General features: G+C 32.3%; 1 protein-coding gene across 2 annotated transcripts; it reads right to left on the minus strand.

Annotated features, from left to right (window-relative positions):
* Positions 1-4,157: 4,157 nt before the first annotated feature.
* DMAP1 (DNA methyltransferase 1 associated protein 1) lies at positions 4,158-25,024 on the minus strand. 2 transcript variants are annotated; one of them, XM_067263144.1, is made up of 13 exons: positions 24,917-25,024; positions 21,719-21,860; positions 21,550-21,635; positions 21,351-21,471; positions 21,200-21,274; positions 12,264-12,482; positions 9,272-9,379; positions 6,774-6,965; positions 6,619-6,687; positions 6,400-6,472; positions 5,434-5,588; positions 4,395-4,508; positions 4,158-4,317 (listed from the first exon to the last, which is right to left on the minus strand). In XM_067263144.1, the coding sequence occupies exons 2-13, from the start codon at positions 21,821-21,823 to the stop codon at positions 4,258-4,260; spliced, it is 1,377 nt and encodes a 458-aa protein (XP_067119245.1). In that variant the 5' UTR covers positions 21,824-21,860; positions 24,917-25,024; the 3' UTR covers positions 4,158-4,257. The 2 variants fall into 2 exon arrangements, with proteins under 2 accessions (XP_067119245.1, XP_067119244.1); XM_067263143.1 differs by having other exon boundaries at positions 21,351-21,474.
* Between the last annotated feature and the right edge of the window lie 314 nt (positions 25,025-25,338).

The following is a 25,338-nucleotide window of genomic DNA, read 5'->3' on the forward strand; positions in this document are numbered from 1 at the left end:
TTTTGAGTCGCATGTTTTAAGCAAACTTGTACGAGCAGTCAGTTTTAAACGACATTAATTAAACTAAAATTGCATAAATCCAGTGATTTCCTAGTCAAAATTATAATAATAATTTCGGATGATTATGCAACCCCAATTTTATGCAACTTTTCGATCAAATAGTTTAAAAGAAACAATCATCCACATCATTTGCTGTCGTGAATGAAACTAATTAAATAGGTGCTAAAACTGATGCAATTACATATATAAGCACTTCGTAAAGTAATGCAATAACGTAAGTTATCCAAAATTTTATTTTAAAGCATTTACCAATACAATATTAATGCATTAAAAAATAAATACTGGACTAACGTTTAATTAATGAACATTTTTTACTTTACAAAGGCTTAAACGTCATATTTTCCTAATTACATAAAATCTAATCAAAAAGGATAATATTAAACACAATTTGATGATATTTTTAACAGAGCTTATCTGAGATATAACTTCTTTCTCTGTAAACACACAAGATACAAATGTAATAAAACACCATTTTCAGAAGTCAGCAGAATTACGCATAAATGAGCTTTTGCTTCCATACAGTTTTTTTTACATTCAAAGTACTGTTCATATCTCTGGCAAAAATATGTAATCTCACTGACAGAAAAGTTGAGATTAACAGTTCAAACTGAGATTCTTCGAAATGAAGCTGAACAACAAATAATTTAATGTGAGCTCACGTATACATCTATAAAGCTATAAAGACAGTACCTATAGAAAAATACATAATATACACTATCCTCACATAGTTTAGAATGTTCAGTTGGCTGCCACTTATCCCGTCTGCAGTTCTGCACCCATTTCGCTTTCCTCTGCTTATCTGCAGGAAATCTAAACAATCGAAGGTCGGTAGACTTACTTTTACAATTAGGTGCCACAGAATAACCCATCGTTTAACGTTTTGAGTATGTATATACGTAATAATAGTCGACTTACGCAGGAACCACGTGTGGTGATCTCTATTGATATGCCCCAACATGGCCACTGCCGCATAGAATCACGGGAGCGTGTCCTGACCTTCTTATACAGACCTTGGCACAAGCGAATATAGTAATGTATAAATACTTCATAATAGAATGGGAAAGTCACTTTCTCTAAGGATCTGGGTCCTATTCAATATCAAACATGGTGGCCAAGTGATGATACAGCCTGCTCACAACTCGTGGCCATCTCCATATAAAAGTACTGTTTGGAAGCTAGTACTTATTACAAACTCGTCAGACACTTAAATAGTAAAACTACATATGTAATAATAGTAAGTAGTGTTTGAAAGTATAGGTTGTAGGTAAGAGTAAAGGGTTGTCTGTAGGTTGTATTAGTGGACCTCACAATAGAATAGCGCATCTTGACGAACAGATACACATACGTCCATTAAACAAAAACACCACGCTCGCATACATTTAATCAATTTAAATGAACAAAAAAAAAAAAAACATGAAACAACTAAACTTACTTTAAGCGTGTAAATGCGATCTCCACTTTCATTTAAATAATATTTTAAATACATTTTTAACGTGCAAATACAACTACGTAATTATCCCAGAATAATAATAAACACCCTCTAGTGGCAGAAATAGTTCTTACATCGTACAAAAATATTGATCTATATTTTAAATTAAGTATTTATTTTATTTCATTAATATTTAAAAAAAATTTAAATAATGTTAGTCGAAATTAATAAATAATAAATTTTTAAATACGTAAACAATTACGTACAATACATAAGTGTTGTATTGTATACAGGTATACCTCGCCTTACGTCGGTAATTGGTTCCAGGAGAGGCGTCATAAGTAGAATTTACTTATGTAGTTGACGTAAATCGAAATTACGGTGGAAAACGCTAATAATGAGTACTTAAAGACTGCTCAATAAAATGACAACACAGAAACACAAATGTTTTCATGTTTCGTTCTCTAGGATTTAAGATGATTATATTAACATTTACTGTAAATGTACAGTACATATTTTAATATGATTTTATGTGCTTTCAACGCTTTTCTAGTGATATTACCACTTCAATATTTGTGGTGGACGGATGTAAAGTCGAATAAAATGACTTAAACTTGATTTTTATTTTACCATATACAGGTAACCCCCGTATAACACGGTACTTCTATAGCACTGATTCGCTCAAACAGGGCTCGAGAATTGGGAAAATCCCCGTATAACACGGTGCTTTTATAACACGGTTTGGGAATTAAAACCCTCGTACAACATGAAATGTAATAAAAACTGTTACTAATTGATGATACTCATGCTGAGATCATCATATAGGATGAATAATCCTCTGGTAAAATAATAAATAGGCATTTTACCCATGAAAAAAATCTACTATATAATGCTGAAAAACCGGATTCTATTAACGTATGCCAAAAACGGCCACTAAAAGCGCTCCTAGCAAGTATTTAAATTAACAATATAAATTATTTTATATTTTTACAGCATAATATTCAGTATATTGTTATTTTTATTTGTAATTTTGTGTTTGCCTTTCGACTTGTGAATAACAAATCCGATTTAAAAGATTTAACAGCATGTTTTTTAATTCTTGGAACCTAACCCCCCTTTTCGCACTAGTTCTTTGTTTCGTATAACACGGCAATTTTTTGGAACATAACTCCCGTGTTATACGGGGGTTACCTGTACTTTTTTGACAAACGACGTAACTCGAGGTAAAACCTGTAGTATATTCGATCAATTAATTCCGTACGTTCGCCATCTTGACACGGTTTCTCTTTAATTTCGCTTATTTTTTTGGCGAATTTATCTAAAATTGAACCACCTAATATTATATATTTTGCTTCGTAATTTAAATATCCATTTACTTTGCAAAAATCAAACCCGAATCTTACGCGGCGATATACAATGATGCTCGATAAAACGTCACCACTTTCATTGTTAATATTTATCCATATTTCTGAATTACTGAGAACTGTTATTATAGTAGTATGATATAAAAGTTGTTTGAAGGGCCTTCGAGAAGAAAAGCAGGGGATTTTTTTTTTTGTCGGGCGCAGAGAAAACTTGGAGGCCCTTAGTGATTCTTACTCATATAAATTAATGTTAATTTACTAATAGAAAAATAAAATCTTTAAGACTGACTTTTAAAAATAAAAGAACATTCTGTAAGTTTAACTTGTTGAAATAACAAAGGACCAAAAAGGCCTTTCGATGGGCTTGGGTCCCACAGCTCTCAACTAACGGCTAGATAGGAAACCTGCTGCTTTGGGAGCACAGGATTGAGAAACCTAAAGAATCTTTCGGGGTGGTCCATATGTCATACCAAATCCCTCATCACAGGCCTAGCTGAGGCTTGCTAAAAAAAAATCTCTTAGTGCCACAAGAGAGAGACATGAGAGGACGATTTGATATATTCTAAATATATTAATGGTACTTGGGGAACTTGTTGGCAAAACATATAAAAATGGCAAAAAAGTTCAGGATCATCCATTAATTGTAACATCCATTACATGTAATTTTTGAGGTCTTTTTGACTCTCTCCCTCTCCGTTGTGTACAATGACGTATTTTTGGCTGCGTCTCATTAAATTGCAAATACGATAGTTCGTGGACCCTGACATTGAAGAACCAACCTCAAAGAATTCTGCAAATATTTTCTAACTAATGGTTTATTCGCTTGATAAGTAGGCTTCCTTCTTAGTTTTTTAAAACCCTTTCTACCATGTGGGCACTAAGAGGATCTTTTAAGCAAGTCCACTGTGGGTTCGGTCAGTCCCACAATGGGGCGACTCGACCCATAACCTCGACTGTTTCTTCTCGTAAGTGTAAACAGTTCATCTGATCATCTTGTATTTCTACCAGATGTTAGGAACATTGAGTTTCTTTATGGCAATGTGACTTGGGTGATGCCTCCCGAAACCCTATTTAGGTGTTACTGATATTTGAGTCAAATCATCTTGATGACTTGAGAAAGTAAAGCAATGCTACAATAATTTTGAGCTGGCATTTGTGTTGCAATCAGCACGTTGACTCGGGGAAATTGGCTCAAACTAGAGTCGACATGTTGCTCGCAACACATATGCAAGCTCAAAATCGTTGTAACATTAATGACAAACTGACGAGTTTTCTGATTTTTATTGGTAACATTTAATATAATATTGTTGCTTAAACAAAAAACTTTATTGTGTGTTTAGACCGTTAACATCACAATATAAAACAATAAAAATTACAAATAAAGACAATTACTAGACAATTATTCTATCTTCTTTCTTGCTCTTGAAAGAGTTGTTTCTTCAATTTCCACTTTTCTCCTCCGCCCTAAAAAAATTTTGATAATTATATAATGTCTGCAACTAAATACTGTACTTGATACTGTACTTAGGAATGCTCCTCACCGTGGGTGTGCCGCCGACATCTATAATTTCCGCTTTCTGCCTAGACGGAGATTCAGTTTTCGTGTCGACTAGAATGGAGTTTGATGGTGGTGCTGCCAAAGGTGCCTCTAGACTCTGTACAAAAGAAATACAATTTTCAGAATATGGATTTTTCTTTTGTTTTATAAAGCAAAATCTATACCTATATCTAAAATTCTCCGTTCCAAAAAAATATTTATAAATGTAAATTGAAAGAACACATTGAAATTATGAAGTATACGGGTGAAAATATTGTTAACATCTCGAACGGTATGCAAACAGATCCCCAATGGTACAGCCTAATAGAGGGCATTACAGCAAAAAATGCTCCGTAATGTCTGAGTCATAAACTATTTTGTAATGCAAGGTGTATTATTATTGAAAAAAACAATTGATGTCGGTATGTATCCTTAGGTGTATAGATGGTTTTATTGTATAAACCAATTTATTTTGTAAATTGATTTTAATGTTACTATAATTACAGTTGGTTATCCTATTACTATTGAGATAAAGACGTGTCTTTGGAATTTTTAGAAATTTTTAATGTAACGAGATATACACCCACTTTAAAGGTATGATTATTAAAAAGTGTAATTTATTTTTTTTTGTTTTATAGAATGTTGTTTAGATCTATTTTTACTGTTAAATTTAGTGTCGTTCTTATTGTCATATTAATTACTTAATAAGGAATGTTATCTGATAAATGACACAAAAGTGTCATATTGGTGCATGAAAGAATAGATCATTGTAAGAAAATCTTGCAACCTTATTTGGCATGATAAAAAATTTAATATTAGAAGATATACTCCACACGTGTTATACTGTGTTATGTTATTGATAGTTTTTCAATTTTTTAGTATGGCACTGAAGAGGGGCTTAAAGATTAAATAAGCCCGAAATGCATATGTAACCTGTACTGTACCTTCAATAAAGGATGTTCCTGACCTTGAGGCTGTAAGATAGTCTACCAGAATTTGTGGTTTTGACTTCAAGAGACACTTATACATACGAAAATCTATACCTTTCCAGGTACCATGGCTTCGTACTGATGACGAAGAGTCTGTAGCTCAAATTCGCAAGTTGCCAGTGCTAGTTTCAATTCGTATAGCAGAACCATATCACTTCTAAGTTCATTGAAGAGTACACAAATCTCTTCAGTTGGCATTGGATTAAGATCTGAATGGGTGAGAATGTAATAAATGTAATTACAAAACAGTAACCGTGTACAGAAAATTTAATTACTAGAAATTTTCTATATTTATAATATGGAATCCTATAATTGTTGTTCAATAAAAAGTTAAAAAATCTCATATTGATCTTCGAAAAAGAATACTAAAATGTTAAATTATTGTACTTACGTGAATTATGACCTGAGAAGTACACACTGTATGTCAATCAATAGAGTAATCACCCGAATTTCACATACTATCTGCAATCAAATGTCTTTTTTTTCTGCTGCTTGTAAGAAATGCTATAAAGAAAAATGATGTTCTGCAACATTTTGCACTCTGCCATTTACAAAGCCAGAATCGGTCATTGCCACACAGTGGATCATTTTGAAATTGTCTGCTAAACTCAAAAATCTTCAAAAATTATGTTGCTCAATGAGCGATTCCGACTTTGTAAACTGCATAACACAAAACACTTTCTCCGTTACAGAGTCACAGTTTTCATTTAAGGCACTTCCTGGAGGTTGTAGACAAAATGGCATTTCAATGTGAATGGTACACAAAATGCTGGCAGTTACTCTATTGCTTGGTGTACAATGCATGCTTCCTAGGTAATTATCATCATAATTACAGTAATTTATGATGACAGAATTCTTTTTTGAAGACCATGTAATATTGTCTAATATTTAGTCAATAGATATATACAGAAATATGGCATTTTTCTGATTAGTCGACTGCTATATTTCCAGTTATTACTAATTTTATTTATTGTCTTTTGCATGTCACAATATTTTATATTAAGAAAATTTGAAACTCACCTATTCCAAGCTCGTGCAAGAGTTGTTCAATTGCTTTGGCTTTCTTTTGACCAACAGAAGAAGGAAGCTTCATCTATTTAATTTATAAACAATAATTTTAATTAACAAAATAAAATATTAATTATTAATTTTTAATATCATTCTACAAATTAATTAAAATTTTAATTAAAAAAGGGAGAGATTAATAAATATATCTGTGATATTTAAATGTAAACTCACTCTCTGACTTCGGAGAGTAACTCCACTGTTTTTGAAGTCGGGGAATTTTATTCCTGCCGTCTCCAGCGACTAAGAGAAGAGTTTATTTTTTTTTTAAAAAAAGGAAAAATATGAAATATGGAATGTATTAAATTAAAAAATAGATAGAAATTTACGGCAACTTCAGCTTTTGAATTCTTCTGAGGAGGGAGTTTCTTCTTTTGTCCCTTTCTTTCGGCCCGCTTGGCTTCGGCGCTATTGTCAGCTGCCGTGATGAGTTTTTGTAGATCCTGCGTTTTCTTTTCTCTTTCTCGTTTCCTCATTTCTATTTTTCGTAATTCGTTTAATAATGTTTGCTCTTCTTCCATCTGTATAGTACATAGAAATATATTACAATTTATTGTGGAGGCACTGTCAAGTCATCTTGGCTGTTGATGACTTTATTTTAAAAAACAAGAATATGTTTTGGAAGTAAATGGAAAGGATTTAACTTTCTTGTGGAAGTTAATTGGAACCTTCATGTAATACCAGCAGCATGTAAACCTGTGGGGCCAGAAAGGTCTAGTGGTGGTATCCTTTTCTTCTTTAACGAATGTACAGGTTATTTTGAGCTATTGGATTTAACCCAGACATACTTGTGGGTAGTCTAACTTATTCAAACGTTTTTGCTTCTCAATCCATGTTAATACTGATTGTTTGTGCTAGAACTCCTCAAAAACAGCAAGTTGTTGTCTTGATTTGTTCTCTAATGTCTTGTAAACTGATGGGTGGTTTTAATGTATATGTTGGTCACAAATTTAACATATTTTTTAATACAGTGTCACCACACATTTATGATGTGAGGTGATCAAAAGACTTAAAAGTTGACATTAATGGCAGACTGAACACGATCTTATTCTTCTCAATGGATGAACCATAGGAGATTATCTGGCAGAATTGAATTTTCTTTCAAGTATTGGTAGTTCAGTTAATGACTTTAATGACTGTTTCTCAAAGCAAATGTCACTTAATAGAGACTTTGAAAGTAGAAAGTTTGATGTTATCACGCCCTTCATATTTTATGAAAGTGGAATCACTCCCTTCATATTTTTTGAAGATCAGGTAGCCAGGCTGAACTCATCTCTTTTTTAAAATTGAATAGAGAATATAGCTCATTTATTGAGACTAAAAAATGAAAATTTTTGGGTAATTTTACCAGGAATTTGATAAACACAAAGACTCCAGGACCTTTTGGCTACATGTCATTTCCTTGGCTGCCTGGTACAATTTTTTTAAACAGTTATTTAGTATTAAGACTTTGATCTTGTTAGTCATCCAATTTCCATCTGGAACCCTGTTTGTGGAGGATTCCTTTTTAAATACTCCAATTTCACCACCAGAGGTGAACCTTGCTATTCAAGGTATGCATTTATGCTTTTCTCCAGAGATGGATAATAATATTCCTCTTTCTTTAATTAATTATTCAGGAAACCTGCTAATTCCTATTTTGACAGACTTGTTTAATCGGATTTATGAAACTAGCATAGTTGGATGTTAAGATCAAGGTGATTCATAAGAATGGTTGCTTTGGTTGGATGTTAAGATCAAGGTGATTCATAAGAGAGGTCCACCAGCAGACAACCATGCCAACGTTTGGCCAATGTTGTCGTTACTCATAATCTGGAAAATTTTTACGTTAATTTTGGCAAAAAAGATTGAGAGATAAGAACTTGATACAGCAAGTGCAATTTGCATTCCAACCTCGAAAACATACACTATACAATATATTGATCTTACACTCAATTATTTGTAAACAGTTATCTAGGAAAAGACAACATTTCTTGACTGCTTTTATTGACTATGAAAGAGCGTTTGATAGTGTGATCTTACCGGATCTATTTACTAAATTAAAAGCATTGAAAATCTCTGATAAATTTATCAAAATAATACAAAGTTTATTTGTAGGGCTAGAAGCCACAGATTGTTACTAGTTTAGTCACCACAAAAGGTTTTAAGTTAAAAAGGGGACTTCCACAAGGTGATGCCCTTAACCCTTTGCTGTTCATTTGCTATGTAAATGACATGGTGCAGTCTTTCTGATGATTTAAGAGACAATGCCATTACCTTGGACAGTTTTGACTTCAACAATTTCAGTTTGCAGTCGATAAAAGATGATCAATGATAAGTTCCACTCCTGGTATACAGAAATATTGGACAGTTGTTGGGTTTTTTTTCTGCTTATTATCAACAATTTCCTTATGTAGTAAAGAAAACGATTGCTCAGATACATTTAAATAAATTTCATTTAACTTGGAAAAAATTTAAAGTTAATTTTAATTCACAGATAGTAGTAGTAATTGTATGCAGGGGAGTGCTATTTTTTCGTCCACGAGAAATTTAAGTAGAACCAGCTCTGAATACACATATATATAGATTTAATTCAGTAATAATAGTTTTCGAAGTAGTCAGCAACTATTTAAAAGTGTTTTAAAGAGTGCATCAATCAGAAGCTAAAATATCAATTAAAATATTTTAATTTCGAGCTTTTCAACTTTTATATTCAAGCCAATGTTATGCTTGTTGGTAATTTATTCATTGCCTGTTACATTTAATAACAATATTTTTCTTAAAATAATGCAAATTTGAAGATTCTGATTTAACTTACAATAATTATATTCATAGCGAGGAAGATTACCTGTTCTGGAGTTCTATCGTGTAATTTTCTCAACTGTTCTTTCCGTCTTCTTTCATGATCAGCATCAAACACTCGAATCTTAGGTTCTTGTCCTGCAGTAGCTCGAACCTGTTTCAATAAGAACAAGTTTATCAAATTTACAGAATAAATACTTAATCAATTCAAAAAATACAGTAATTTTGCAGATAATCTTAGATTAATAGTGTTTAAAATTGTATTTAAAAGCCAAAGTACAGGTTATTTGCACATTTTTCAGTTTGTTGCCTGATAAAACTGCTAAAGGTTACTTTAGTACCATGGTGGCTAACTTAAAGCAAGCTTTTTACCTGCGCAATGCATCCTTTTGCTTTCAATTACAAACTTGTCAAACAGTGTCTCCTTTCTCTAAATGTAACAAGTGTAAAAACATGGAAAATCTTTTGAGTGCTGTGAATTTATTTGTCTGCCCTCACAATTATTCTTGAAATTGCCAAAGGCACAAACCTCCCCTTTAGTCCTCTTGCTTGTTTTTCTGTATACATGCTTTAATTCTGCAGTAGAAAAACTGATATTTTAAAAATAGCAGTTTTTCTACTGCAATAGTAAATGTATAATTTTGTCCTACTGCTCAATATCTATTATTTTATTGACCAATACAATTTAAGATTAGCATAAGCATTTCTTTATTTAAATCTGTAACTACAAAAACCTCATATATACCATATATAACATCAATTTTCCACCATGTGCACATAAACATACACGTTATTATACACACACAATATTTATAATGGATTTTCCAATATAGCCCTCATAATTAACATCTTTTGGCATTCTTCTGCTTTCTTTCTCATGTGCAACATGACACTATTCAAAACCACTGCATGCAATAAGTACTGTACATGCAAAATGCTGGTATCAGTAATTACAGAAGCATAGATCTTTAAACCATTTCTTCCGGTACAGACTCTTGGAAAAAAATTTCATTTTAGGAGTTTAAAGAAAACAGAAGGACTTGGGTATTTTAGGGAAATATCTCTGAAAAAACAACAAAAAAAAGGTAAATGAGACTTTACAAAAGTAGAGATAATTCAGTAAAATGGATAACAAAATAGATGTTAATAGGTCTGTCTTGTTATACCATTGCTTTACATACTACATCTGAAGGAAAATAAATTGAATGGACTAAAATACACAAGTTTGATTTGGTCATGCCAGTAATTTACTTCCTGGAAGAAAGAATTATTAAAACAGACTTTGATAATGCTGTTTTGTTAATCCAATAAAATATACACTAGACCTACTACATCCAGCACACACACAAACAAACCCATAGTGAGAAAAAAAAGTACATTTTACCTAGTCATTGACACATATTCTTACTCCCTTTTCAAGTAAACCACAGAAAACAGGTTTCATTTAACTTCCTAAAATCCACTCCTGTTTCAATTAAATATGTGTTGTTCATTTTGGAAGAAGTTAAAGCTTATTATGTTATTGAAATGAACCTTTTCAGACAATTAAACAATGTTAATTAAAATGAATTTTTTGAAAAGCTGTCTTCAGTTTAAATAAAGTAATTCGTAATTTCAAATTCCAAACTAGAACTTACAATTAAATCAGGTAACAAATAGTTAATAGTTAAGTGTAAAAAAAAGAAATTGTATTCCAATATCCTCTATTTTAGCCATTACAGTTACCTCCCTTCTTCCTCATTGTGCCTATTGACCATGGGAATAAATATAATTTGAATAAATTTCCAATTTAAACTAAAATGGCAATTTTTAGCCAAACAATTTGTTCTTTTGAAAGGATTGAAAAAAAATCTCTCTCTTTTTCCCTTTCTCCCTCCAGATCCTACTCTTTTTTTTTTACTCCTTCCTATTCTTTTCAATTTGGATCATCATCTCTTGGTCTTGCTTTCAATCTCTTCCTAGATGTTTTGTGTTTTTGAGTTATCCTGCTTCCTCTATGTTTTCTTAGAATATCATTCCATATCTTTTGATATGAAAAAGTATAAAAAGAAATGGATCCAGAAGGAGAAAGGAGATCTCGTAGAAGGGACAGTTGCAGCAGAAAGAAAATAAGATTCAAAAAATTATAAGCGAGGGGAAAAAATAAACATTATTATGAAAACTAACAAAATTTAAAAGTAGAGCAATTTATTTACTATATACAAGTACATAAAATATACAAATGAATGTGGAACAAATAAATTATTTTATTCCAGTAATATTGTTACAAAATAATGTAATTTTTAGAGCAAGAAAAAAAATTAAAGACTAGAAATGAGTAGTTTGATCAATGTAGGGAAAATATAACTGTGATAGAGAAAACCATATTGCATTTGTCAGTTTAGACATGTTCATGTTGCATGTGGTATACATAGTTGGTTGTGTTACTCATGGGAAATAAAACAGAGCACCCTCCTTACTCACTACCCCATAGAAAACAGTTCACATCACTGCTTAAATCACTACTTTTAGAAACTCGTATTTAAACCTGTATCCCAAAAGCCAACAAGTTTCCAGTAATTCCAGCTTCTCTATATATAAATAAAGTAAATTGCTCACACAAAGTCCATCGAGCCATCATTGGGTAAAAAGAATTTGAATGCAATTACCTTTTTCTGTTTGTTATACTATTTGGCACATTATGTTGAGTGAAACTCATTCCTACAACAATGAAGTTCAATCAAACTCTAACAATGTTTGAATTCTAGGTGTTTGAAGATCGCTCATTAGCCAAGAATGTTTGGCAAATTTATTATTTTTTAATGAACTTTATGTAAGTAGTCATCTTTATTTACTTATATTTCTGGTGAAGCATGTGAATTGTAGCTTCTCTGTATATTAAAAGTCAATGAGAAAAGCACATATAACTTTACATGTTTTTATGTATATTAGAATAAACTTTGGGACTCATCCCTAATGACATTAATAACAAACAGATAATATTCAGCAGGAAAAGTAAAGAAGACTACAATAAGTGAAAATTTTGTGGTAGAGTTTACCTTGGCTAGAATGTTTCCAATGTTATAATATCTTTCTTTCAGATCCTCTACGCTCCTTTCTGAAAAGCGTGAGCGATCCCATCGATCATGAATGACAATAAATCTTAAGTCGAATCTTCTGCACAGGTCAAACAAGTGATCCGTTTCTTGACGAGTCCAGCCATCACAATGTAAATGCTGTTGGTAATCCGAATCAGAATATGACGGCACTTGCACGTTCTATGTTAAAAAAATAATTATTAATAAACAAAGTAGAAATCATTTATATTATCATAAATCTCCAGTTTATTTTTCTTTAAAATAAATAATGGAAAAAAGCATAAAAATTTTGGGTTAATGTGAGCTTAGGTATACAAAATGGTGGCACTTCCGGTAATCTCGAATGTAATGACTAAACAAGTTGCGAAGTAGAGGGAGCTGCTGACGATTGTGTCATGATATGCAAATTATTTTTTGAAACGACCCTTGTGTGGAGACACGGTAGGAGAATTGTAGATTTTGCGTTGATACTGAATTTGAATTTTTTAAAACTCCTAATTTTTGAATTTAGTTATTTATTAATAGTAATTTGTTAAAAATGGGTTCGTTTAATATTAATTCTGAAGCATTTTGGGCTGAATGCACCTCTCAATCGTTTTTCCAATTGTTCGAATCTGACTTTTCCGAATTAGGTATTGATACCAGAATTCATAAAGGTTTTAAATTAGCAGTAACGTTAGGAATACAGCACGTACAGGATGTGTGTAAAACGTGTTCTACTTTATGTAAAATAATCTATAGAATTGACAGAGAATCATGTGTTATGTGATGCCAAACATGCAAAAGCAATTCTTCAGCTTTTGAAGGAACATTTAAAGGGAAATGCGGCAAAATCTCATGGAATCGAATTTTTTCGTTTATGTGGCATTACATTGGATTAGACTGCTCTACTACAACAGCCGCCTTAGCCTCAGTATTTCTAATAGAGCTGGAATAGACTGGTCAAACCACATCCGTTTTGTAATGATGGTTGCTATGCATAATTTAACTACATTTAAAATTGGCGGGCCAAACAAAACTGTAGAAATAGACGAAACAGTCATATGCAAACGCAAATATGAAAAAGGTCGGAAATTGAAAAGTACAAAATGGGTTGTCGGTGGAATATGCAGAGAAGACAGGAACTGCTTTATTTGTCAAGTGAATGATCAATCCGAAATCACCTTAAACTGGATAATTTCTAAATTTGTTAACTCAGGGAGTACAATCCTGACCGACAAGTGGAAAGGCTATATGCATATAGATGATCTGCACAGAATCGATATTGAACATAGAACAGTCAACCATTCAGAAAATTTTGTTAATCCAACTACTGGTGATCACACCCAAAATATTGAAAGACTCTGGGGGTATTTAAAAAATAAAAAAATCTGCCAAAACATTATACCGACGGTCTATCCGATTCGTACCTGTATGCATTTATGTACAAGAAGTTTTTAGATTGGACATCTAAGAAACCTGGCGAAAAATTTTATATATTCTTACAACATTTAAGAAAGATATTTCCTGGATCAGACAGAATTCCCGAATGGAAAGAACTGGAAACTGTTCCTGCTGCTCCCGTTTGTACTAATGAGAAAAAAGTGAAAAAGGAAACATGCAAGAAATGTGATGTTACAAAAAAGAGCGAAAAAACCACTAAGAAGAAACAAAATCAGACCGATCCGCCAGAATCAACTGTTGTAGAAAACAAGCGTCGGAAGAAGGGAAAAGAAGCATCTTAATGTAAGTAAATCTGTTTTTTCAATTTAATAATTACCTTTTTACATAAAATAGATTTAAAATAGAGATTATTAGTGTCTAATAATTCGTGAGGACTAATTTGCATAAATAATTTCGCTGATGGTCATAATCAAGATGGCGGCCGGAAGTGCCGCCATTTTTGTATACCTAAGCTCACATTAACCAAATTTTGCAATGTAAATTTTGCATAAAAATATTTATTATATAAAAATTTTGCTCAAGTAATTATCTTTGTCTTCAATTACAATTAAAATATTAATTTCCAGAAGACATTATAACATATAAATATAAACATATCTATTATTTTCAGGGGAAAAAAAACTGATTCTATCAATCAGTTCTTTTTTTAAGATTAAGTCCCATGTTTAAAATCATTTCTGTCACTAGTTGTGACTATTTTTTTTAATACTTTGTCCTGTGGGCACTAAGAGGGCATTTTTAGCAAGCCAATTATCAGTTCAGCCAGGCCCACAATGGGGTGGCCAAACTAGGGACAAGGCTTTATGTATCCAGATGAACCACCCTGAAAAAATTCCTAGGATTTTCGACCCACATGGATTCAATCCCAGGTCTCTGAGAGTGGTAAGCAGGCATCTTAACTACTCAACATCTAACTGTCAGCTGTAATTATTTGAAACTAAACAAACAACATTGGACTGACACTGTTTGTATATGACAACATTTTATTCTAGAAAGAGTTTTTATAGAGGTACAAATGATAGACCTACATGATATCAATATAGTGAATGAGACATTTAACTAATAATGCTTCTACTCTGGAGAATGGAGAAAATAATGTAAGACAGAACTACATGAAAATTCTTTGGGGAAATATTCTATAGCTCCAAGTCCATCATTGTTCTTTAAAACATCAATGTACTGTAGAGAATTAGAAGTAATTACTTTACAGAAAGCAGATACAGGTATTCCTCACTTTATGACTGAGTTCCGTTCCGACAACTACGTCGTTAAGCGAACTGGTTGATAAGCAAGGAACTTGCGCCAGGAATATAGGATTGTTGTAAAATTATACAAATCATGCAACAAACTTTAAATTTATTCATAAAAAGACTATTATAGTATGCTTAGTGCGCATGTCACCATACACCACTGATCGACACTCAAGTTGAGAAAGGGGATTCCCCGAATTGCAGGTCGAAACTTGATTGGTCGTAAGTGCAAGTGGTCATTGAGCAGATAGGTCGTAAAGTGAGGAGTACCTGTATTACACAAGTAATTGTGTAATTAAAAGCATCAGTAACAAGAGTATACCCTAAGTCAAAGGTCAGCAGTCTTTCACCATTGTTGTGTTTTAACACAATGTAACAGCTCAATGTGCCAGCTTTAGTTTGCAAATACCTATACCCAATTTTCTATAATTTGAAATAAAAATGTCACATTATAGTAAGATGTAGAATAATGCAACCTAACCTAACCTAACGTTTTTTAATGTATTTCTTAAAGTATAGTAATAACTTAAATGGGCTTTCTTTTGTGAATTATTAATGTTGTTATTATAAATAAATTTTCTCATGGGAAAGTACAGTGAAATCTGTATAGTTTATCACTTGCCAGTCTGACATGTCCAGTGACATAAATGCCACAGGGTGACACATGAAATTTTAGTACCACTCATAATACCACTGTAATACCACTCGTTGACGTGAGAGAGAGAGAGAGAGAGACTAATGTATGCATATATTGTCAGTTGCCAGTCTTATGTTGCATGTGCAGTCAACTAAACAGTCACAATTGTGATTAATATAATAAACTAACCTATGAACCAAATACATGTTTTACTGTACAACACAACATACATACAAAACCCAGTAATCCAACACCTGCAAGTCTTATCGGGTTGCAATTTGAAAAAAAAATTGCAGCACAATAACAAAGGAAGTTAGACTTGAACCATCAGTGAATTAGTTATTTTCATTGCTTAATTTTCATTCTTCTCTTCTGTTGGATCCCGAAAACAGAGGTTGCACCACTAAAAATCATTCTGCATGCCATAAGTTGCAGACCTCTGCAGTAAGCCATAACAATATTCAATACTAAAAAATTGAATTATTTAATTTTAACAAATAAAATGTTTTTATTAATAATTTCCTATTAACGAACAATTTTGTGAAATCATCAATTATAAAACTATAGCTTGGGTTTGTGGTCCACAAGGACAATACATGAACGAATATATGAATATGTTTTTACAATATGCACTGATAATGAATAAGATAATTTTTTAAAAAACATTTTTAATATTAATATTTACCTTCTTACTGACAATTTATTTTGATTATTTATTATCTAATAAGAGTGTTTGTAACATCCCCTAATTTATTTAGTGCTCACAAGTGGACCTTACAGTCTTGGAAATTCAGTTCAGGATGAGACTTTGCAGGTTAGTAGTATACCTCAAGGGCATCCACCCAGAAAAATTTTAAAGTGCACTAGCTGGAAGATTCCAAAAAAAAGGCTCTAAAGTTTTAAGTGCAGCTCATATACTGATCGATTTTACAGCATGGCAATGTAGCAAAACGCCTGAGTCTGTAGCAAACTTTCTTGCCATGTGGGTGAGCTGGGTTCAATCCTACCGCTGCTTTTTTTTTCTTTTTGTTTTAAAAATTATAACAACTTTTAAGTAAAGTTAATGACCTAAAAATGTTATTAATTAAATCATAAATAATTCTATTTTATTTATGAAATGACTGTTACTGCTAATTAAAATGTGAATTAAAGATAGTATTTTATTTTTAAAAAGTTGAATAATTTCAAATGCATTTTTAATAGAGGTAAATTAAAACTTTAATTACCACTATAATAAATTTTTGGGTAGGGTTTTATTTATATAAAAGTTTTTACAATGTTGTCTTTATTTGTCAATTTTTTATTTTACATACAACCATCAGAATGATAATTATCATAAAAACATCGAAAACAAAAACTATTTTGACATCTTGCACAATTTATGAAGGACGATTGTTTAAACGAACAACCTTTTTATAAAAGATCTATTGGAAAACATACTTAGTTTACATTCATAAAAATTTCTCTTTCATCAGAAAGCCTGGAAGCGTACCAGGCATACCAGATCATTTCATTAAAAATTGGCAATGACAGTTGATGATGCACTATTGATTATATTTTTACACAGTCTTCACAGGAGTTTATTTCTCTATTATTTTCAATCAGATAAGCACAATTTTGTATATGTTTTATTAGATTTTTTACCTGTCTATAAAAATATACGTTGCAAGGTTGAACAAGAGGAGTACATTTTGGTGGAATCACTTTAATTGTACAAGTTGGTGATTTTTCGTCATCCTGAAAGATTTCGTCATATAATTCAGGCTTTGTTTGTCCACCCCAAGAGCCAATAATTAATAGAAACTGTTCTTTTCCCACATAAAACTTTAAACAATGGTTGAGAAAGTCAATATAAAGTCCTGTCGTTAGTTTCCCAGATTTCGAAGACGTTATTACAACATTTTTATATTTTTGCGCATATTCATTTACTGTTTTTTGAACTCTGGGACCAAAGTTACCATTGGTTCTTGTAAACAAACAAATACTTGAAGTAGGACTTTTCCAGACAGAGTGACAGCATATTGAGTGGTATATGTATGCATCACTTTATTCATGTTGTGCCTTTTGACAAAAATAGTTTTGCTTCCTTTTTCATCCAGAATCCTGTTGTACACAGACTGATACTGACATCCTGGAAAGAGAAAACACCCAAAATTGAAGTATTTTGTCAGAGAGTCATAAAAATAGAGAGCAAAATGAATTAGTAAATACTCTGCAATAATTTACCTGTCTGGTCAGTGTTGATAACAAAATCTTTGTTAAAATTCAGTATCAATTTCAACATCTGGGTTCAAAAAAATGTCTGCAGAAGCCAAGGTTTCTTCGATTGTTGCTGTTTCTTTTTTTGAAACAAATTTTGTCACTTTTCATTGACGAATTCCATGCTTCTTTTTGAATTTATGAACCCAGCTGTCAGAAGCTTTAAATTGAAAATCTGTAAATTGTCATGCTGCTGCTAAAGCCCACTGTTGTAAATTCCGAGTTGTCACTTGTTGATAATTCTCTCGGGCTTCAACAAAATGATCGTGTCCAGGAATCAATTGTTGCGTACTTATCATATTGATTTCCTCCTTTTTTTATTTCCTTTTCCCATTAGGATAAATACTCCTTTTTTAACTGGCTGCATCCTTTTTTTTTTTTTTTTTTTTTTGCAATGTTTGTAAATTCCATGTGGTGTGAACCTTTGCAATATTAACAACTTTAATTTTGTAATCCAAAGAAAGATGGTCTACCTCTCTTTTTTTTTCTTCTGGTTCATATTCATCTGATGAGCTATGTCTTCGACTTCTTCAAAAGGTTCCTTGTCACAGTTTTCATTTTCATGAACAAAGTTCTTCATCAGTCACAAGCATTTTTTTCAGCCAGCATGAACATAGTATGTTCGTAAATTTCTTCACCCATCAACATTGCTTCACGAGAAACTGAAGTTAAAGATTCCGATGTAGTCAAATTATTTTCAGCAAGCAAACTTTCATAATAAACGACCGCATCTTTTAACCTCAACTTCGACATTTCACTGTATAATGAATCTTGACTGATTTCATTTGCAACTTCTGATACTTTTGCAATTTTTCCATTAACAGACATTTTCAATTCACAATATTTTAAAAATTCTGATATTTCACAGTACAGAATATCCCTATCTTGCGAAAGTCAAGAATGAACTGGCATGTTAGTTTGAGTTACTAGAGGAATAAGGGTGGGTAAACCTGTATGTATTGTACTGTAGCAGATAAGGACCATTGTTTGATTAGTTCCTTTAGGGCAGTGTTTCCCAAAGTGTGGTATGCGTGTACCCCCACTAAACTCTTCCCGTGCCCCAGGGGCACGGGAAGAGTTTAGTGGGGGTACACGCTGCACCGTGCTTCGGCTGTTCCTGGTCAACAAGCAGTTTACTTTTTCGATTACAAACATAGAAAAATAATAAAACACTTCGTTACTTCTTAGCGGTTTCGCCAGGTGCTGTGATTCTGTGTATTCCTCCACCTTATGGCCAAGACAACAGTGTCACACAAAAACCTCCAGTATCTACACATTGAATTGTTACAATGTGCGCGTGTGTATTTTTAGCTATTGTGCGATTTTTCTAACAGGAAAGGTTTGTTATGTGCTTTAGTATTAATAAAAAGCTAAAAATGCCAAATAAACCAATTTTTCTGTAGCTAGTTACTACAACTAACAATTCTTAGCAGAGACTTACTTTGACAGTGCTTCTAGAAAGACGAAAATGCGACCTAAAGTCCATATCGCTATCTAGGAACAATATTTTCCACATAGTCTTCTATTTTGGCTTTTTCGATTTTTCAATTGCAGCAGCATATAGAAATGGAATATCCTCATTATCTTTGGTTTTTGATTTAAAGTACAGTAGAGCGTCGGTAAGTGGAACGATTTTCAGTCGGACTGTGTCGTGCTGAATCGAATGTTTTTGATACTAAATTTACTTCTAAAGTATAATTTTCATGTTTTTTTATATTCTTTAATATATTTATTTTGTTTGTACAAAATGCAGAAATAATTTTTAACGATACGATAGCCTCGATGATTATTATAAAAATTTTCGTTAGGCTTAAAATCGACGAAAATTCAACATGAAGCGACACGCAACAGAGAAAAATTCAACAGGAAGCGATACGCAACGGAGAAAAATTTGAACATCGGACAGGCTAATGTATTTTTTCGTACAAAGTCGGAAACTGGAACGAATCATTAACTGGAAGGACCCCAGTCCCCAATTGGTTCCACTTATCGATGCTCTACTGTATATGCAATTTTTTTGATGAGGGGTACTCAGCATTAAGAAAATTATACAAAGGGTACACAGATGTCAAAAGTTTGGGAAACACTGCTTTAGGGTATTGAAAATTCCTGACCATCTCTGCCTATCTTTCAACGAATATTTTTAACCTCTCTACAGCTTATAATATCTTAAAATTTGTAATAACTTTTTAATGACAATAGAAATTAAAAGTTTAATTTACCCCCATTAAAAATGCATTTGAAATTATTCAACTTTTTAAAAATAAAATATTATCTTTAATTCACATTTTAATTAGTTGTAACAGTCATTTCATAAATAAAATAGAATTATTTATGAGTTAATTAATAATATTTTTAGGTCATTAACTTTATTTAAAAGTTGTTATAATTTTTAAAACAATAAAAAAAAATAAAAAATAGCCGGCAGTAGGATCGAACCTAGCTCACTCGCGTGGCAAGAAAGTTCACTACAGACTCAGCCATTTCGCTACATTGCCATGCTGTAAAATCAATCAGTATATGAGCTGTGCTTAAAACTTTAGAGCCTTTTTTTGCAGAATCTTCTGGTTAGTGCGCTTTAAAATTCTTCTGGGTGGACACCCTTGAGATATACTACTAACCTGCAAAGTCTCATTTCGAACTGAATTTCCGAGACCATAAGGTCCCCTTGTCAGAGCATATGCCCCTCCTTTGCCATGCCTCTCATTGATTGTAAATATTAGTCAAATTAGTTCAGCTTTTGTTTAGTTTAAAATAAAAAAAAAAAGAAAATAAACATAATTTAAAAATTTTGGCTATTCTTCACACTTTGACACTTCTCCAATCATTCTGTATGCAAAATAGAAGTATTTTGATTGTTGTTTGAGTATGACCTTGCACATGTAGAGACAATCGACAGACGACTTCGCTATGAAATTCTGGATGCCTATGCCTAAAGTCATGCAATAATTATCTATTTGGTCTTTAAACAAGTGCTGGACAAGAACCATCGCATGAAGAACTCTCTGAAATGAAAGTTCATCAGGCAGTGATTTTGAAACCAGCCAAAATGCTTCTATTTTACAGCTATACCATCATTGGCAAAATGGTGAAAGAAGTGTCAGTGTGTGGAAGAAAGTAACTAGAGAGAAAAAGTATCAGTATGTATTACATAGTCCCAATTTATGACCACAGACAATCCCTTTGCTATTACTGAAATCCCAAACAAAAGTTGAACAGACCTTTTATATATTGTGTTTTATTTTTAATTCAGAAATAAGGATAAATCTGTTTTTTAGGTAAAATGTATTAAATACCACTTTACATACTTTATTAAATCTTGCAAATGGATAATCTTTTCCTTCATCTGCAACTCTTCTCCAATGGTAAAACAAAACACCATCCTTCAAAACAGAAAATAAGTTAAAATTAAATAAATTTCTCCATGTATGATGTTATTTGTTCACATATTTCATGTACCTTTCGGGCAGGATTTGAAAACTGCATCCATCTCCATGATCTGACGGTTTTCAGACCCAGTTTGGCTTTTATCTGTTTATATCCTTGCCCCGTGTCGGATGGCAATATTGGCGGTGCATCTCTGCTGAAATATTCAAAAATCTATTGAGGACTGACTCTACGTTGTGAATCATTATGGCAAAAGAAAAGAGTTAAATACCTGTTATCTGAATAGAGTAATGCATACAATTCTCGATGCATTCCTTCGGGACGTTTGAAGGTCATGTCGACCATTTTCTTTTTCCTCTGAATAACAATTTTTAAAATTTTTACACAATAATTTAAAATTTGTTTATGAAATTAAAATAAATTTCTGTATGTTAACATACATTTGCAAGTCTCACCCTCCTTTCGTTTCCTAATATGGCATCTTTACTCAATGCCTCGGGAGTCTGGGGACGATCTACATCCAGAATGTCCAGTACGTCACTCATCTTGTTTTAATTATAGAGAACAATCGTTGGTAAGTATCTGGAAAATGAAAATAATAATTTATATAATTAATATTAGAAATGGTTTCCATTCTGGAAATCTGGGATTGAATCCACACAAAGAACTCCTGAAATTTTTCCTAAATATGTCAAGCCTCATCCTATGCCACCAAGCTGTCTCATTGTGAGCATGGCCAAACCTGTAACCATCGCATCCTGTAAAATGGCATCTTAGTGTCCACAAAGAAGAAAGTAGTAATAATAATAAAAATGATAATTTAACACAATGATTTTAAAAGAATTTTAAACAATTATTGTGTTTACAATCTAGCTTCTAATGTAAAATAGAATAAAGTTACTTTGGTAAACTAATAAGAAGAAATATTCAACATAATGCTTGTTTGACAGTTTATGGCATTTGAGAATGAAGCTCAGACATTTTTAAAGCTTAATATATAAACAAATTAGATTTCTACAGTTAATAAGCTATATCTTTATTATTATTAGTTAAGAAATTTGAAGATACATCAACCAGCATTATAAGTTGGTAGGTTGGCAAGGGGCAGGATTCAATATATCCAGATCAAACCACACAAGAAAATCATGCAACATACAGAAAACAATTTTGCAAGAAATCAAACCAAATTCTTGAGTATTGGGGGAAAATATCTGCAACATAATACACAAAATCATGACACACAAGTGAGACGACAAAACCTCAATCTAATGCAGTGGTTCGCAATCATTTTCATTCACATACCACCCAAGCCACCCACGTATAGACTTGCAACACTAACAGATCCTTCTTGCTTACCCACGATATACAGTACTGCCGATCTAATGTAATCTGGCCTATACATATAAGTTAAATATCAACATCTAAAACTTGACAGTTATATATTGATATAATACATCTCAAAGCCCGACAATATATTAATAAACCAACAAACGCCTAAATAATCGGGCTATTATATGGCTATAATTAAATAATAAATACAATCTTCCAGAATGTTCTAAATTATTTATTAAATTATTAAAAATTATAATTATTAATTTAGATAAGAGATGGCACCTAATGCCATCTCTTATCTATACCAAATTAATTTGTATTTATTATTTAATTATAGCCCAATTATTTAGGCATTTGTTGGTTTATTAGTTATATATTGAGCCAAATGATTGCTGGATTATTACTACTACTACAAATATAGCCTGATATAATCTGGCAATCATTTTGCTTTAACATATAGGTTAAGTTAGATCACAAGCCACAAGCCACTGCCACTAGATCATACCCTAGAAGAGTGCCAAAATGCAATACGTATTATGTTGTAGATATTTTACCAACTCAAGAATGGGTGTTCAATCCATGCAACATTATTTTCTATCCACAACACGAACAGTAGAATGCGTGAGGATACAACTATGCCTCTAAATAAGAAAAGGAGAAGGTCGGAACCTTACCAGAGCCATAGAACACACCCATAGGAGCAAAAACACTCAAAAGAAACGTACAACCCTCGGCAAAATACAGCTGACTTCGGGGTCGCATCGTTCCACCAAGACAATCACATTTCACTACTTAGCCTACTCAACCGTTCATGGAGTACTCGATATATAGTTTTAGGGGGCATGGGGCAGGCACCACAAGCTACGGCAAGCACCGAAGCATACAACTACACGCTTTGCATGGTCAGGGCGAACGACTGCTCAAGGAGAATAGGCAGTATATCAATAATATTATAAAGCACTCAGCAAATCATTATAGATATACGTACTTAACACCTTACTCTTGCCGAGAAAAAATATATTTATTTGCAACAAACAAACAAACGTTTTCAGCCTGATTCACAGGCCATCTTCAGGCTTGGAATACATTTGAAATTAAAATTCCATCCATGGAATACAAAAATTCAAATTCAAAATTAAATAAGGTATAATCAAAATAAAATATTGAATAACTAACATAAAGCAAAAAATAACAAAAAATATATAAAAATGTAACAAATGAATACGTAAGCATTAATAAATGCAAATTTCTAAGACATACAATAAAACCATTATATTGATTGGTTAGAGCCCTTATTAAACTTCTTAACCATAAACTTCCATGCAGAGGGAAGACTTTCTGCGTCCCTCGCATTAAGACAGCCTTCTTGTAATCTACTTCTAAAAATCTGCAACTTTTCCGCTGTCAAGGCTAATGATGGAGACGATAAAGGATTTATGATGGCCGCTTGATTCCATTTGACCGTAGCTCCTGGCGCTTGCGCCATTTGGGACAAAAGCGTTGCATTAGACCCCTTTCTCTATCATTAGCCTTGACAGCGGAAAAGTTGCAGATTTTTAGAAGTAGATTACAAGAAGGCTGTCTTAATGCGAGGGACGCAGATAGTCTTCCCTCTGCATGGAAGTTTATGGTTAAAAAGTTTAATAAGGGCTCTAACCAATCAATATAGTGGTTTTATTGTATGTCTTAGAAATTTGCATTTATTAATGCTTACGTATTCATTTGTTACATTTTTATATATTTTTTGTTATTTTTTGCTTTATGTTAGTTATTCAATATTTTATTTTGATTGTACCTTATTTAATTTTGAATTTGAATTTTTGTATTCCATGGATGGAATTTTAATTTCAAATGTATTCCAAGCCTGAAGATGGCCTGTGAATCAGGCTGAAAACGTTTGTTGTTTGTTGCAAATAAATATATTTTTTCTCGGCAAGAGTAAGGTGTTAAGTACGTATATCTATAGGCAGTATATCGTAAAAACCGACCTTTGGAAAAGATTATATTGCAAAGGATCTCATGTACGTGTATGGATCCATTGACTGTTTTGCTCGTAGGGGTTTACAATTCAGGGAATGGGTGGGAAAGAATTCATAGGAGAAGCAGTTATAACAGGGGTTAAAGTAAAACCGCTTAAGACGATTTTAATTATAAAATTAATCACTTATAAACAAATCTGCGCGATTATTTTATAAAATCAAGATAGTTACATATAATATTTTTTATTTAAGTAAATATTTTAAAATTAGAGCCAAAATCACTCGTAAGCTTCCAAGACAAAGTTTTTCGTATACTATACCGATTACCTATTAATTTACGTTTCGTAAACGTATATTTTGCTTAATTTTCCTTATAAGAAAGTCGAAGTCTCATTTCACAACACACAAACAAAGAAGCCATCTTGAATGGCGAAGCGTTGCCAGATAAAGTTACTTTCTCGAAAAAATCGAATTAATATTTAAATTTTTTTTTGATACTTAGTATTTTATTAATAAATTATTGAGTTTATATTAATGTGTAATAATAATACATACTAAAGTAAAAGTATAAATTTTTGTCATTACAAGTTTTCTTTTAATTTTTTTTTTTTAAGACGCATACTTAAGCATTTCAAAATCACACAGAAAGCTTTGTCGCTGACCTATATAAAGATCGTTATAAGCAAAACACCATAGAACTACTTACGAACTCTGCACCGTTCGGGCGACCGTTGCTTAAGCTCGTTTCC

This window comes from Centruroides vittatus, unplaced genomic scaffold (assembly GCF_030686945.1).
Source record: "Centruroides vittatus isolate TY-2023 unplaced genomic scaffold, ASM3068694v2 contig_17, whole genome shotgun sequence".
Lineage (NCBI taxonomy): Eukaryota > Metazoa > Arthropoda > Arachnida > Scorpiones > Buthidae > Centruroides > Centruroides vittatus.